The sequence below is a fragment of the Hypanus sabinus genome, chromosome 8 (genome assembly GCF_030144855.1).
Source record: "Hypanus sabinus isolate sHypSab1 chromosome 8, sHypSab1.hap1, whole genome shotgun sequence".
NCBI classification, from domain to species: domain Eukaryota; kingdom Metazoa; phylum Chordata; class Chondrichthyes; order Myliobatiformes; family Dasyatidae; genus Hypanus; species Hypanus sabinus.
Window position 1 is genome coordinate 31,953,549 of NC_082713.1, and position 17,503 is coordinate 31,971,051.

General features: G+C 40.7%; 2 protein-coding genes across 2 annotated transcripts in view; one reads left to right on the forward strand and one right to left on the reverse strand.

The window, feature by feature from the left end:
• Positions 1-17,503, reverse strand: part of kdrl (kinase insert domain receptor like) — a 193,954-nt gene that overhangs the window by 156,059 nt on the left and 20,392 nt on the right. Inside the window, exon 2 of the mRNA XM_059976939.1 lies at positions 1,894-1,987. Coding sequence (XP_059832922.1) covers positions 1,894-1,987 — 94 coding nt within the window. The remainder of the gene's footprint in view (positions 1-1,893; positions 1,988-17,503) is intronic.
• Positions 1-17,503, forward strand: part of LOC132398030 (general transcription factor II-I repeat domain-containing protein 2-like) — a 96,299-nt gene that overhangs the window by 54,008 nt on the left and 24,788 nt on the right. The gene's annotated exons all lie outside the window — the stretch shown is intronic.

A 17,503-nucleotide genomic window follows, 5' to 3' on the forward strand; every position in this document is an offset into this window, starting at 1 on the left:
ACAATGAAAGAACTCATGAACATTTCTAGATTTTGAAGTGAATGAGGTAAGAAATTTGCAAGTGTCACAGAAATTTATTCTCTGTCAGGATCTCTTAATGTATTACATGGTGATGTCCGCACATTGTACTTAACTTTGAAATTACAACATAGAACGTAGAATAGTACAGCACATTACAGGCCCTTCGGCCCACAATGTTGTGCTGACCCTCAAAGCCCCCACCTTAAATTCCTCCATATATCTGTCTAGTAGCCTCTTAAACTTCACTATTGTATCTGCCTCCACCACTGACTCAGGCAGTGCATTCCATGCATCAACCACTCTCTGAGTAAAAAAACCTTCTTGTAATATCCACCTTGAACTTCCCTCCCCTTACCTTAAAGCCATGACCTTTTGTACTGAGCAGTGGTGCCCTGGTGAAAAGGTGCTGGCTGTCCACTCAGTCTATTCCTCTTCAAATTCATTCCAGAATTTGAAGAGGAAGAAAATAATGCAGTATATAGTGTTTTTGGCAAGCCAGGTGAATTACTGTTCATTGAACATCTAACAGTACAGCACTGGAAAGGTCACTTTACCCAAGACGTTGAACTAATATAAATTGGCATAAATTCCAGATGTCCTCCTCTATATCCTTCCGTGTTGTGCATAGTCATGTGTCTATGCAGAAGCCTATTAAACTCCACCAAACTACCTGCTTCCACTACTACCCCTTATAACCTATTCCAGGCACCTTCTATTCTGTGTAAAAACTTGCCCTTATGTTGCCTTTAATCTTTCCCCTTCTGACCTTAAAAGTCCACCTTCTAGTGTTTGACATCGCTATTACAGGGAAAAGATTCTGACTGTTTAGCCCATCTATGTCTCTCTGAATTTAAAAACATCTATCGGGTTTCCCATCAGCCATCAACACCATAGTGAAAACAAACCAAATCTGTCCAATATTTGCTCATCCCTCTAAACCAGGCAGCATTCAGATAAACCTCTGCTGCACCCTCCCCATAGTGTCTACATCCTTCCTACAATGGGGCAACCAGATCTGCAGACTATTCTCCAAGAGTGGTCTGTCTGAAGTTTTATATAGCTGCAGCATAACTTCCTTACTCTTATACTCAACACCCCTACCATTGAAGGCAAGCATGCCACACTCCTTCGCTATGGTATCCGCTATGCAACCACTTTCATTGAACAATGCACCTGGACCCGAAGATCTCTCTGTATCTTAGTCCTAGTAAAAGGTCTACTATATACTTTCTCCTTTTATCCTATGGATTTCCAGATATCCTCAGTGCCCCTTCCAGACCCCTCCATGCTCTACATAGATTTCACTGCCAGGGCAACATTCAGCTCAATAACTCAATTCAAAAATGTTACCTGACTTGAAAATGATTTGGATTTCTGTTTTGTGTCAGATTTCCAGCAATGGACGTATTTTGCTTTTATTTTAGCTTTTGTAATGAGTCAACATGAATTAATATTCCCATATTGACTGAATCTGCATCATACATAATTATAGCTAGTATAAATTAACTGGCTATAAGAGATGGAAATATGTTTTTTCAGTAACTGACTCTAGTTACATTATGATGTACTGTTGGCTTTAATCAGTGTACAAGTCTAGAGGACCACTATGGTAGAACTCAAGCTTTGATGTCTATTTTGACGCGTTTGCAAAGAGTTTGCATTGCTGTACTGTTTTTCATAACTTCAAACATATCAAAGCAATTGACAATGAAGTAATTTTTGAAATATGGTCAATGTTGTAATGTAGGATTGGAGAGAAGCACTAACAGAATCTCCTGAATTCAAATTAAGGGGGTTACATTCTGTAGGGGAAGTAGCTCAACAGAGGTGGAAAAATGAAAGGGGCACCCATGGTTCCCTACATAACCTCACCTGCATGTAACAATGAACGTTCCATTTACTTCAATGACCAGCTGCTCCTCAGATACAGACAGTTGTGGTGCAGTTAGTTTGACTTGAGGTGAACCTGCAAGTAGAAAAGCTGGTATTATTCAGCTGGTATTTACCAGTGACTATCCATATTAAAAGCCAAACCTTAACTGCATGACTGCTTTCTGATAGACCAAAACCTCAAAGCCTTCATAAGCACTTTGCAGTGGCAAAGTGCCATTGACTTGGTTAAACAAAGGGAGCTGTAAACAAATTGTTTTGAACAGAGGATTAGCCTTCTCGTCTCATTGTTTCACAGACATTGCTCCCTTCTAATGAATTTTCCATTGGAAATATAACATTAGGTTCTGAATTCACCTGAAAATAAAAAAAAGTCTGCAGATATGTAATCTGAAATAAAATCCCAGAATTCTGGAAGCATTCGGGAGGTCAGTCAGCATCCATGGAAAGAAAAACAATTAGTATTTCATGTCTAGGATCCTTCAGCTCCTCTCAGGATTGCCTTTCTGGCCCATTTTCTTCTTTTCTTACTTGAACAAAGTCATCTATGTAAATACTTTCAGCAATAAGAAACTAACAGTTCAAGGTAGAGATGCAAGAGACATCAGGTGTTGCAAGCTGGAGGAATACACAAGGGTTCAGGCAGCATTTACAGAGGGAGATTATGATATTTTGGGGAAAGACCTTTCATCTGGCCCAGAAGATCTTGACCCAAAACGTCAACTGACCATTTCCTTTCATTGATGCTACCTAACCTTCTGAATTCATCCAGCATCTTGCAAGTTGCTACCAAAATCATGTTAAAAATAAGTTTACATTGAAAAATGTTGCCCAGGGCAAAATGATTTTCTGCTCAGATGCCAAGAACCATGAATCAAGTTTCCTCATATCCTAAAACAAGATAACATATTTAGTGAATGTATTGTAAACCTTTTGGCTTTATCCCAGCTTTACTTTAGACAGACAAGTGCAAATCAATTTAATTAAGTATATATGGAACATTAGCCATCAGTTAACATGCACCCTCTATTTACAGCCAGAGGCAGAAATCAGAAATGGTGATATTGGCAAATGACAACACATTGGTGTGATATCCTTCTGTCTGCTACTTCACTGATGGTCATAATCCAACAATTTTACAGGAGTTAAATGTTTTTGGTTGGTAGCACTTAATCTGCAATTCAGTAGTAGCTGCTCATGATGCTGTTTTCATTGAGATTCTGATCCATTAACTTTAATAGAATCAAGTAATAAAATACAATGTACAGCCACTAACAACTTGTGCATTTGGTCACGAACAAGAGAATATCTGCAGATGTTGGAAATCCAAACAACACGCACAAAATCAGAATCAGGTTTATTATTACTGGGATGTGTAGTGAAATTTGTTAACTGAGCAACAGCAGTTCAATGCAATACATAATATATATAACAATAAATAAAATAATAACAATAAATAAAATAATAACAATAAATAAATAAATTGCAGTATATGTATAGTGAATAAATTAAAAATTGTGTAAAAACAGAAATAATATATATTAAAAAAGTGTGGTAGTGGTCAAGGGTTCAATGTCTGTTTAGGAATTGGATGGCAGAGGGGAAGAAGCTGTTCCTGAATCGCCTTCAGTGTGTGCCTTCAGGCTTCTGTACCTCCTACCTGATAGTAACAGTGTTACAAGGTGGGGGCAAGGGTGCTGTGAGAGGACCCACAAGCAGAACACAAACACGTCTTTCTTAGGTTCATTAAAATAGCGTTTATTACTCGCTACACAGAGAACCGGGAAGTCAAGGAGGACAAAGGGGAACATGAACCTCGGACTAGGAGACTAGGGACTTGGATTGCCGTGGACCTTGGACTTGGACATTGGGAACTTGGATTGTCATGGACATTGGACTTGGAGACTAGGACCTTGATTCACCACAGCCAGAATGTGGACACCAAGGATCGCCACAGCCAGAAAAGTGGACACAATGGATCACCGCAGCCAGAACATGGACACCAAACGCAGGACAGGAATGTCGAGCCAGGACTCCGCCTTCACCTCAGGCATCAAGGCGGGACTCTTCTTCAAAGGATAGACATGGACACTGGGTGTGAACATCGAGTCAGGACTCCGCCTTCAACTCAGGCACTGAGCCGGGACTCTTCTGCAGGGAATGACGCGGACTCTGGGCATAAGCATTGAGCCAGGACTCCGCCTTCAACTCAGGCACCGAGCCGGGACTCTTCTGCAGGGAATGACGCAGACACTGGGCATAAGCATTGAGCCAGGACTCCGCCTTCAACTCAGGCACCGAGCTGGGACTCTTCTGCAGGGATAGACGAGGACACTGGGCATAAACATCGAGTCAGGACTCCGCCTTCAAATCACCCCTGGCAGTTTGACCTTGCCCGAACCCACTCTGGCGACAGAAGGCGAATTACTGGCACTCCGAGGCAGGCTAGATAACTCTGGCTTGTGGTAGCGACGGTGACTTGCTAATGCTTCTTAACACTCTTGCCCCAAACGGCTGAAACCAGGGGCTTATAAGCTGCCAGTTCGGGTCGAGAGTAGATTACCTTAATGGCCAAGCTCAGGGAACATGTGAAGTGGAATTAGAAGGGAACAAGGAGTCAATGGTCCAGATCATAATGCAACCTAACTAAATTTAAAGGGGAACCGATCTGGACCATGACAAACAGTGAGAAAAGGGCATGCTGTGGGTGCTGGAGGTCCTTAATAATGGATGCTGCCTTTCTGAGACACCGCTCCTTGAAGATGTCCTCGGCTAGTACCCAAGATGGAGCAACTAAATTTTCAACCCTCTGCAGCTTCTTTCAGTCCTGTGCAGTAGCCCACTCCCCCACCATACCAATCAGAGATGCAGCCTTTCAGAATGCTCTTCATGGTACATCTATAGAAGTTTTTGAGTGTATTTGTTGGAGAAACTCAACAGGCCAGGCAGCATCTATGAAAAAGAGTATAGTTGACATTTTGTGCTCAGACCCTTCAGCAGGACTGGAGAAAAAGTGATGAGGAGTAGATTTATAAAGTGGGGGAAGGGGAGGGAGAAACACAAGGTGGTATCTGGAACTGGGAGGGGAGGGGTGAACTAAAGAGCTGGGAAATTGATAGGTGAAAGAGATACAGGGCCGGTGAAGGGCAAATCTGATAGGAGAGGATAGAAGGCCATAGAAGAAAGAAAATGGGAGGAGCAGCAGAGTGAGGCGATGGGCAGGCAAGGAGATAAGGTGAGAGAGGGAAAAGGGGATGGGAAGCTGAAGGAGATGTGGGAAGGGTGGGGGGGAAAGCATTACCAGTAGTTCAAGAAATCAATGTTCAAAACTTTATTTCCCAGTCTGGATAGCCTCCAACCTGATGGCATGAAAATCGATTTCTTGAACTCATCGCCATTCCCATTTCTGGATGTTGAAGGTTATTATTACTGAGTTTGAATACATTTAAGTCCAGGCTTAACATTTCTTGCTTCGACAATCTGTTTTACATTTCCTTTTAACTTAAGAGAAGGCTCGAATGCATGTCCTTTGTCCATGCAGCATCTATAGCATATCTTGCAAATGACTCACCACTTCTGATTTGCAGGCCTTGCTACCTACCAGCACCCAATAATCTTACGCTCTTTAGGATTGAAAAGTCTTCAGATAGAAGCTTTTCTTAGAAAAGATACATCCGTAAATTCTGTCTGCAGAAATAATATTGAGGTTCCAAGCTTGACCTATGTAAACTTCAAATGTTGTCTGTCCCTTTAATCATTTTGTGCCCTGTTTAGACAGAAATGACATAAATTATAGAAAATTGCAGCACTTCACCCCCTTTCCTTGTTTCCTTTCTGTGTTCTTTCATTATTGTTTAAAGTACTTGGAATGCACTTTCACAAACAATATTTCAAATGAACGTTGAGCTTTGATGAAACAATCACTGCGTAGATAAGCATGGAACCAATAATCATGGTCTTAGCTCCAAAACGCCTCTTAAGTGAAGGGTGGAGAATTTAATTTTTCAAAGTAGAAGCAGAAATTAATGTTTTCTTTGCTTCAATTCCAAACTTTTAAAAATTAGGCAAAATTCCAGAATGCAAATTATGGTACTTGGGTCAAGGTCTGGATTTAAGTTGTTAATATAATAATTTTTTTTTGCTTTTAGCCATTGTGAATCACTTCAAAACATGTCAATGATTTAAAATGATTGGAATGAGAGCAATGAACAGAAATGGAATTTTGCAGAGGGTGTTTGGAACATGTAGTATATCTTACAACAAGGAATTGTTGAAGCAGTTAGGGGCCTAAAAGCACATGTTGAAGAATGATTAGGAGCTCTGATAACCTGTGGCATATGAAATTGAGGAGCATATAGCAGAACACACTTTACATGCAAATACGTGCAACTTCTTTCTTCCACAATCTTCTGTCAGAGAACCATAGCCGTAGGTCAGCAGCTGAAGCAACGAAGCCAAATAAGTCTCAAGACCAGGGAGGGTCAGATGAATGAATGTGGCAAGACCAATAATCCAAAGTGTATTTATTCCAATGCAAGGAGTATAATGGTGGAAGGCAGGTGAGCTCAGAAGCTGCATTATAATGTTGTAGCCAATATAGAAACCCATTTGATAGAAGAGCTGGACTCATGGCTCAACATTTCAGGGTTTAGATGTTTTGAATGGGTCAGAGGTTAAAAAAAGAATAAAGGTTAAAGATGACCTTTATTTGTCACGTGTATGTTGAATCATACAGTGAAGTGCATCGTTGAGGCCTGCCCGCAAGTATTGCAATGTTTCCAAAGCCAACACAGCATGTCTGCAAAATACAAACCCTGTACGTCTTTGGAACATGGGAGGAAACTTGAGCACTCCGAAGAAATCCATGCGGCCACCGTGAATGTTTATGAACTCCTTACAGAGGATTTGAACCCCACCATACAGCAGGCACTGTGATATGTGAGGCTAACCTCTATCCTACTGTGCTGCTGATGGTGGCGTTGCATGGCTCATTAGGGAGAACACTTGGAGGGCTCATCCAGCAAGGCCATATGGGTATAGCTCAGGAATAAGAAAGAAGCAATCACTATGATCACGATAAGACATAGGAGCAGAATTAGGCCATTTGGCCCATCGTGTCTGTTCCACCATTCAATCATGATCGATTCTTTTTTACTCCTCCTCAGCCCCACCATAGCCTCCTAATAGCCAACAGGAGAAACAAGGAAGAGATATGTAAGAAGATGATGGAATAGGCATAAAAAAAGAGGACTGTGGTAGGTCAGGTGTTTCCATCCTTTTTTGTGCCATGAACCAATACCATTAAGCAAGGTGTCCATGGACACCAGGATGGGAACTCCGGCTGTAGTGAGAGACTTTAACTTTTGTAGTATTAAATGGAACTCCTTTAGTACCAGGGGCTTTGTTCGATGCATCCAGGCAGGTTTCCCAAAACAATATGTAGATGGTCATGGGGAAGGGGAAGTACTGGATGTTATATTAAAATGAAGCTGGCTAGGTGATTGAAGTTTCAGAGGGGGCATAGTTTTGGAAATTGATAATAATTCTGTCAGTTTTAAGATAGATATGGATAAGGAAAAGACTGGTCTGAAGGTGAAGATGCTGATTTGGGGGAAGGTTACTTACAACCGTCTTAGGCAGGAACTGGGGAAAGTAGATTGGGAGTAACTGTTTGTGTGTGGGAGGAAACTGGAGCACCCAGAGGAAAGGCATGTGGTCACAGGGAGAACTTAAAAGCTCCTTACAGGCAGCGGGGGGAATTGAACCGGGGTCACTGGTACTGTAAATTGTGTGCTAACCACTATGCTACTGTGCCACCCCCAATTTTGTAATTTGTTATAATGTTAATTTACTGAGAATGGCAGAGGGAGATGGAGATCATAGTGTCAGTGGATAATTGGTGGGGAGGTGATATTTGAGATGTGTAGATGGAGGAGTCAGTTTGAAGTTGCAGAAATGAACAAAGATCAGGGAGGATCCCTGGCTAGTTTGGCTGCTTTGAAGATGATGCAATAGCGTCTTTGAAGAGACTCCTGGATAGATACATGGAGCTTAGAAAAAGATGGTTATGGATAACCCTATGTAATTTCTAAAGTAAGTACATGTTCGGCACAGCATTGTGGGCCAAAGGACCTGTATTGTGATGTAGATTTTCTATGTTTCTATGATATAAAGGATAGTGATTTGTTTGGAACATTGGAGGAGAAGTAGATGGGAAGTGGGTATTGGGGATGGTGGGCTTGCTTGGAAGATTGTGTGCCTATGGAGATGAATCCAGAGGGTGTGTCCAAGGAGATGACTGGGGAAGCCAGAGAGCATCAGTATGTAGAGGAAAGAGAGAGGTAGACATTTACAATTGAAAGTTAAAGGTGTTATGTTTTGAGCTCCTGGCTGTTACTATCCCTTGTAGTGTTGTAAGCTGGCTAAATAGAGTGATAATGGTTTGGTTCGGTGTTTACAAAAATGCATTGGTTATGAATGACACATATGTAATAGAAAATCTTGCCAGCAATGTCAAAACAAAGATTGTCCACCATCTGAAAGCGCAATGAATGCATGAAGTATTTTGTGTATGTGCTTATATTTTGTGTCTATTTCAATTTCAAATGAATGAACGTATGAGGATTACCAATTATTACTACTCTCCTATAGCATATTTTTTAATAATCTGTTCAATATATGTAATTGATTTACTTGTTTATTTATTATTGTTTTATTTTATTTATTATTAATTTCTCTCTCTCTCTCTCTCTCTCTGCTAGATTATGTATTGCATTGAATTGTTGCTTCTAAGTTAATATGCCGGTGATAATAAACCTGATTCTGATACTGATTCTGTTCTAGCCAATGAAGCATTTGCCAGTTACTTCCATTCTGCCTGTAATTATTGATCTGAGCAGCAATTACTTTCAAGAATGCTTCAGTATTTCAAAAAACAAATGTTTGATCAATTTTCTACTTGAAATAATACTTCTACATGCAAGATTCTCCTGAAAAGAAAGCTATGTAAATGTGTAGTACTTAAGAAAGCAGGATCAGAGATTTTGGTGCATCTATGTCAGTATTCAAGATGATCATTGACGTGATGTGTCCTGAGTCAGCTAATGCAAATTAAAGATGGAAGAAGAGGCCTATGATTTGGGCTGGGGTGGGAGATGGGGGAGAATGCTTACTTTTAAGTGAAACTTGGCTAGGGTGTAAGTTTGCTACATTGGACAGTAGCTGATTTTCTGACAGATGTCTTTCAAAATAGTTCCAGGATCAGGAATACTCTATTTGTGCTAGAAGCAATTTCTTCTTGAAATTTTATGAACTTAACTGCTGGCAATTTTGGGTGAATTCCAGTGGACGTACCAGTATGATATGATGAAAATTTTGATCAACTGTTATAGAAAAAAAATTCTTAAATTAATGAACCTACTAGTTCTTCTTTGGTCAATTCATTTCAATGCAGCCAAAGTTTAGAAGTGGATGGAATGCACAGCTGTAACACACTGAAGTTGGGCTTCTAGATATTAGTGTCATTGAGCTCTCTGTTGACAATCAAACACTAATCCTAGTTTTCCTCATGCTGCTCCTACAATCCCCAATTTCTTGCCACTCACTTGCACTAGGTAAAATTTAGTTGTTCATTAATCTACCACCAAGCATATCTTTGGGATGGGGGAAGAAAATATAATCCCCAGGAGAAACCCAGGCTATCACAGGATCCTGTCTGATTCATGTGGCTTTCAAAGAGTCTCTAATGTGTCAGCTTAACCATCGCCTCTGCCAGTGCATTCTGGACACTTGGCCACTCTAAAAAACTTATGAGCTTTCTTCGAAACGTCCCACCACTTACCTTAAAAGGAACTCATCCAACCATCTTGAATTTTGGTATTTTTCCTTTCCATTCTCTCTCTTCTCCTATCTCCTTTGTAGTAAAACAATAGGGTAGCATCATGGTGCAGGAAGAAGAGTGGATCCCTCATAATGCCAGAAGCCTGGTTCAGTCCTAATCTTGGATGCTGTCTGTGTGGAATATACTTACTTTCCCTGACCATGATGGATCCCATTGTGTGTTTGCTTCCTCCCACATCCCAAAAATTAGTATTTTGGCTCATTAATTGGCCACTGTAAATTGTTTCCAGGGTAGAATCTGAGTTAGATGATGAAAATCAAAAACTAAAAGAGTCAATGAGGGATTAATGTAAATGACTGTTTGATGTTCAGCATGATTCAATGGGCTGTATCTCTATGAATCTCAGAAAAGCCACAGCTCCATGAGACACTGTATAACCTACATTTGGTCCTGCTTGTTATGTTTCTAACACATTTCATATAGAACCCATTAAGCAACAGAAAGGAGAAAATTTTGTTCCAACATTCTGGGCTAGATTCTAGTTTTCCTTCAAAGAAGAAGTTTTGCTGGTTGCCTCATATAGCCCTTCAGTCCCATATTTAACACAAAAGGACTGAATGATGTGAGACATTTTGATGAGCTAATTTTAATGAAGTAAAGGAAGGAACCTCTCTTATGGCCAGATGAAGTTTGGACGTCAAAATTTAGAAGTTTCTGGAGAAAGAAGCAAGCACCAGAAAAATTTCACAAAGGTTCCACTGTTTGGCTGCCATAATTCGGCAAAAGCCGAGTTAGACGAAAGTAAAGAGATCCTTTTCAATACATTCAGATAAACTCTGATGAAGTTCCCAGTGATTACGTCTGTGACAAGTTATTCCTCCTCTTTTGGGAGATGGCGTGTTTTTAATTAGTAGAGTAGACTACTTGAAAAATGTCATTGTGATACCACATTCTACAAGAATCACACACCAGCTAAGTACACAGGCTTCATATCCCAGCTTACACAGAGGTCTTTCAAAGATTGTTCCTTCTGAAAAATTGCCTCTATTGTAATTTCTAACGGCACCACACACAAAGAGGGTAGTTTGGAGTGACCTCCATCTGTAACAACATACTTCATTTACTTTTTGGCAGCTGAGCACCTTCCATATGGAATTGTCAGTGCAAACAATATGATCTCTGTTTACATTTCTCTTCTAATTTATATGTTATGAAAGGGAAATGGCCAAACAAAATAGCACACAATACTCTTAACCTTGAAGAGGCTGGACTCATTATAACAACATTTCCCCTGCACAGGGTCACTGGGCAGACATACCAATTACAAGACTTCTGCTTTCTTCATTCAGAAGAGACAAAGGTTGGAACAGACCGTCTTTACATTACAATTGAAGGCAATGTTCTGAAGTGTAGCCTTTGCTTATTGGTAAAGGAAAAGTTGAGCAAGATGGGGATGTTCTCTTTGGAGTGAAGAAGTATGAGAGTTGACTTGATAGAGGTGTATAAGATAATGAGCAGCATAGACAGCATAGACAGCCAGTACCCTTTATCCAGGGAGGCAATGACGAATACGAGAGGACATCCAGAAGATAGAAGATGGAGATTGGCGTTCATTAATTAATTAAATTTATTTAGAAATAGAGAGTGGAACAGATGCATCAGAACATGCACTGAAATGCATTATTTGCATCAATGACCAATGCAGTCCAATAATGTTCTGGCGGCAGCCTGTCATCATGCTTCTGACACCAGCCTAGCATGCCCACAACTTACCAACATTAACTCACATGTCTTTGGAATGTGGGAGGAAATCGGAGCTCCCGATGGAAACACGTGATCGCAGGGAGAATATAAAAAACTCCTTACAGGTAGCGGTGATATTGAACCAGGGTCACAGATCCTATATTGCTGGCACTATAAAAAAAATTACGCCAACCACTACACTATCATGCTGTCCTCTTTTTAAAGTGAATGGCGGAAAGTTTAGGGGAAATGTCAGAGGTAAGTTTTTTTTTAGATAAATAGAGTAGGGCAAGTGTCTGGAACGCACTGCCAGGGGTTGTGGTGGAGGAAGGGTTCCCATCCTGGGGTCTACAAATCTCTCGGTTAATGGTAAGGGTCATAGCCAAGGTTGGGAATCCCTGTGGTGGAATCTGATACATTGGAAACTTCTATGAGACTTTTAGATAGGATGATACAGTATATGAAAAATGAAAGAAACATGGTGGGTTATAGGCTATGTAGGAGGAAGGATTAGAATAATCATGGAGTAAATTACAAACTCAGCACAACATTGTGGGCTGAAGGGTCTACTATGCTGTAATGAAGGTGATTTGGCTTTTGGGCTGGATGATAATTGAATATGTTGTCAGAGTATACAGAGTGTTAACAAGTCAAAGTGCTTCATTAGAAATGCACTTAAATTTAATAGTGGGTCAGGAAATGGCGGTTATGGGCAAAACATGTGCTCCAAGCTGATACCATATTTACCAATGCTGTCTGACCAACTAAGTTCTTTCTGAGTTGCTCCACTGATATTTGGAGCAGGGAGCTGGGGGGCAAGTTATGTCTTGGAGAGCCAAAGTTTGGAAGTGTGGCGATACTTGCCAACTGCCCCCGGCATAGTTCTTGGACTGTGTTAGTTGTTGCCACAAGATAACACATTTCACCACGTTTCATTGCACATGTGACAAACACTGCTGATTTTTAATCTTTAGAATGAATAATATACAGTAAATACTGCAATCCCAATGATGGAGGAAATAAATGAAGTGATTGCAAAGTTTTATGGAAATCCCAGTCAGCACAAGCTGTTCCAGCTTTTCAAATGACATCTGCTTTCCTACTTAGAACTCTAGCTCAACCCATGATAAGCAACTGAGCTCTGGGACAAGTAATAACAGGGACTTTGCTTGTTTTCTATAAAATACCATATTCAAGATATTATCAGGAATTTCTTCCATGCACTTAAGATGTGTTTCTTTCTGAAAGGAATTTTTTTTTTGGTAGATATGAGTGGTTGTTAGGGTGACTTAGTTAGGAACAGTTAATGATACTACAACTCATATTATGACATAGTTATGTATATAAATGGACTCTGAATGTCTGAATTTCAATGCTGAATCAAAGCAGCAGTCACAAATGCACGACAAGGAAGAGGCAGGCAGTGGGAGGGCTATAACCGAGGCTAGATTGGCACGTAATGAAGAGTAAGCCCCACTTTGGAACTGCATTTAGGAAGTCTCCATTTTTAAAAATTCAGTTACGAGATGCCGGCGTTGCCAGCTAAGCCAGCATTTATTGCCTATCCCTGGTTGCCCTTGAGAAGGTGGTGATGAGCTGCCTTCTTGAACTGCTGCGGTCCCTGAGGTATAGATACATCCACAGTACTATTAGGGAAGGAATTCCATGATATTGACTCAGCGAAAATGAAGGAAAGGTGATATGTTTCCAAGTTAGGGTGGTGAGTGACTCAGAGGGGGGTTTCTATCTGGTGGTGTTCCCAGGTATCTGCTGATCTCATCCTTCTGGGTTGTTGTGGTCATGGGTCTGGTAGTTGCTTCCTTAGGAGCTTTGGTGGATTGTTGCAGTGCATCTTTTAGATAGTACACACTGCTGCAACTGTTTGCCAATGGTGGAGAGATTGGATGTTTGTGGAAGGGGTAGTAATCAAGTAGGCTGCCACCTTGTACTGGATGGTGTCAAGCTTCTTGAGTGTTGATGGAGCTGCACCCATCCAGATGAGAGGCGAGCATTCCAATCCACTCTTGACCTGAGCCTTGTAGATGGTGGGCAGGTTTTGGTGAGTCAGGAGGTGAGTTACATGCCGCAGGATTCCTAGCCTTTGGCCTGTTCTGGTAGCCATGGGGTTTATATGGCTTAGACCAGTTCAGTTTTCTGTCAATGGTAGCCCCCAGGATGTTGATAGTAGGAGATACAGTGATGGTGATCCATTAAACGTCATTGGACAATGGATAGACAACCTCTCGTGTTGGAGATGGTCATTGCCTGGCACTTGCGTGGCTTGAATGCTACTTGCCTCTTGTTGGCCCAAGCCTGGATATTGTCCAGGTCCTGCTGTACTTGGGTATGAACTGCTTCACTAACTGAGGCATCACAAATGGTACAGAATATTGTGCAGTTATCTGTGAACATCCCCACTTCAGACGTCATGGACAGAAGGAAGGTCATTGATGAAGCAGCTGAAAGTGGTTATTCCTGGACACTTCCCTGAGAAACTCCTGCAGTGACACCCTGAGGATGAGATGATTGACCTCCAACCACCACAATCATCTTCCTTTGTGTCAGGTATGATTCCAACCAGCACAGTGTTTCTTCCTAATTCCCATCGACTCCATTTTAGCTAGGGCACCTTGATGCCATACTTGGTCAAACGCTGCCTTGATGTCGAGGGCTATCATTCTCACCTCAGCTCTAGTATTTAGCTCTTTGGTCTATTTGGTCTTTGGTCAAGGGGGTGATGAGGTCAGGAGCTGAGTGGCCTTGACAGAACCCAAATTGGGCATCCGTAAGTAGGTTACTGCTGAGTAGGTGCTTCATGATAGCACTGTTAATGACTCCTTCCATTACTCTGCTAATGATTAAGAGTAGGCTGATAGGGCGGTAATTGGCTGGGTTGGACTTGTCCTGTTGTTGTGCACAGGACATACGCAGGCAATTTTCCACATTGATGGGTAGATGTTGAACATCATTTCCAAAAAAACTTTACAAAGGAGACCATTCAGCCCATTATGATTATGCTGGTACAATGCAATCCAATTCTCTCACTAATTTTCCCTGTAACCTTTTCTCCTCAGGTTCCAAATAATAATGGTCCATGTATAACCTATTTGCTGTGACCTCGTAATTTACCAATCTGCAGTCCTCTGGGATGTGGGAGGAAATTGGTGCACTGGAGTAAAATCAGATAATCACAGAAAAAATAAGTACAATAGGTGTGGGTTTATCTAACCACTATTCTCCGGAAGGCTGTCAGGCTGTGGTGAGAGAAATAGAATGGATTCCAGTTAATTAGGCCATTGGTTTTCAGGGCAGCAGCTTATTTGGGACAACTCTTAAAGAACAAAACTAATTGCGAAAATGGCCAGGATTCTCTTTGTTTATTTAGGACAGTCTGCTGCTTAATTGGTACAGGGTACTGTTGCCGAACAGTTTCTAACTAGTGACAGTCACAATCACTTGCATGCCATTAGACAACACCAAGCTGCGAGTGAGCAGTTTTTAAAATAGCATCAGTTACATGTGTTGTGTTCAAAAAGCAGCAATTTTTGTCACTGTTATTTGGAGAGAAATAAGCTTCAGTTTCAGACATTCAGGCCTGGAGATGCTGGAAATGGCTGGGAGTGAAAAGAAACAATTTCACTACTTCAACAAGTTAGAAGCTACAAAGCATTTGAAAATATCGACAATTATCTTGAACGTTGCAATGAAAGTGAAGATTTAGATGATGCAATCATCGACTGCAGTATATGAAGGTGGTCTATTATCTGCACTAGTGTCTGCACTGATTTTGTTCATTTACAGTCAAAAGAGCACACTGTGAATAAAATCTTGTGTCAATAAGTATTAGGAACTAATACAAAGTTTTATATTACTGAAGTAGTGTTGGTAGTGTTTTAATTTGTTCTGTACTTCATTTAAATACACAATTTGTTTCTCAATTTGACTCTTTTTTTATACCTTTAAACTATTTTCATGAAACTTTGGCTAATTGGGCCAAAATACACTTGTCCCACTGTGTCTCAATTAACCAGAAATCACTGTAGTTACAACCATATTTTATCTGGAGTTCACACTGTGATTAACAGACGTGTAGACTTATTGCTCTACGGCCCTACAATGTAATACAACTTCTGAACCACTTCTATGACTGCTGATGAATATTTTTTTGCTAAAGCTCAAACTAGGTAGTTTGTGAAACAAGCAGGATCAGCAAATTCCTTGAGATTTTCCTGAGATGATGAAATCTATCAATCAATAAAGCATAATGCCTTAGATGTAGAATTAAAGTTAATAATAGATGTGCTGAGTGGTGTAGAAAATATCAATTTATAAATACATCCTTAGAGTTCAAAAGCAATATAAACCCAATTAATTATGTCTGAAATCTAGCCACTATTAGGCAAGCAAATGCAACACTAATTTGCACCCACTATGGTCTCCACATCATGCATTCACACAGTACCTCTTATTGCAAAATGTTCCAAGGCACTTCACAGGAACACAAGTAAATAAAGTTTGACATTAAGGCACATGGGAGAAATGAGGGTGGATTATAAAACAGATAAATTCTAACCTTTCATGCCCCTTTCAGAACATCCTTTTACAACCCATCAAGAAATTTGGAAATAGTGCTGCAGCAATACAGGAAATATAACAACCAATTTGTGTATAGCACAGCAAGCCCACCACCCCACTAAAAAGGCATTGAGTTAATGGTTGCGAAATCTCTTAGAAAGGTTGAACAAGGAAGGAAAATTGATTAGAACACAAAGAATGTCCCATACAGTTTTTTTTTAACTAGGAAAATTTTAAACCTACTGGAATTGAGCACGCTGGCCTTGGTTTAGAACAGATTGCAGTGCTTCTTTAGCAGGGCAGGATATCTGAGGGACATCAAGCAAGAGTTTTGCTCAAGTTTTGGGACTAGGCTCATTAGAGATGGGCTTTGAAATAGTTTAAAAGGGAATAAAGTAGAGATGCCAAGACATTTGGGAGATTATTCCAGAGTTCAGAGATGTAAAGTAATGAAGTACAGATGCAGGCCCTTTGGCCCCTTTCCACGTGTCTATTGATACCAATCATATTTACCAGCACTTGGTAGATAGCGTACTATGCATTGGCTTATCCAGATAAATTCTTAAATATTGCAACACTATTTCCCTCTATTACCCACTTACTCAGTTTTCCAGGTTCCAGCTAATCATTTGGTGATAATGTGCTTCCTCAGATGCTCTCTGAACCTTCTCTCTAAATGTCTGCTCTAGTTTGACATTACGTCTGCTCTGGGGAAAACTTTAAGATAAATTATCCTATATGCCTAGTTTAAGGCCAAGCAGCAATCATCGAGACAGCCTCTAGTGGTGTTTCGTGGTGGATGAGGAAGAAACAGGAATTGGATAATTGTGAGGTCTTGGATGACTGAAAAATGGTACAAGCTTACATAGATAGGGCAAATGAAGGCATGAAATTTAGGCTCAAATATGCGAATTTTATGATCTAGACATTGCTTAGTGAGGACTACTACAGCTGAAATCCACAGTCAAATCCATGGGTATTTCAGTAAGCAACATCATTTTAAGACATTTAAAAATCTATTGGTACTCAAACATTGATGAATTCCAGACTGCAGACTCAGGTCATGAGTGCAGTTGCCCTTTAAGAAAACATTCCACCTCAGGCAAATATCAGGCAGGCAATGGAGGAGCCAAGCTCTGTAATCAGCAGACAGAAAACAGTGAAACCTGATGTCTTCCGTATTATTGTAGAGGATTTCAACCAGGCCAGCTTGAAGAAGTCTCTGAACAACTACCTCCAATATATCACTTGTGGAACCAGATGAGCCAACACACTTGACCATAGTTATACCACCATCAAGAACACTTACCGTGCCATCCCACACCCACACCTTGGAAAGCCCGATCACCTGGCTGTACTTCTACTCCCTACGTATAGGCAGAGACTAAAATCTGCAGAATCAGTGGTGAGGACTAAAAAGGTATGGCCAAGAGA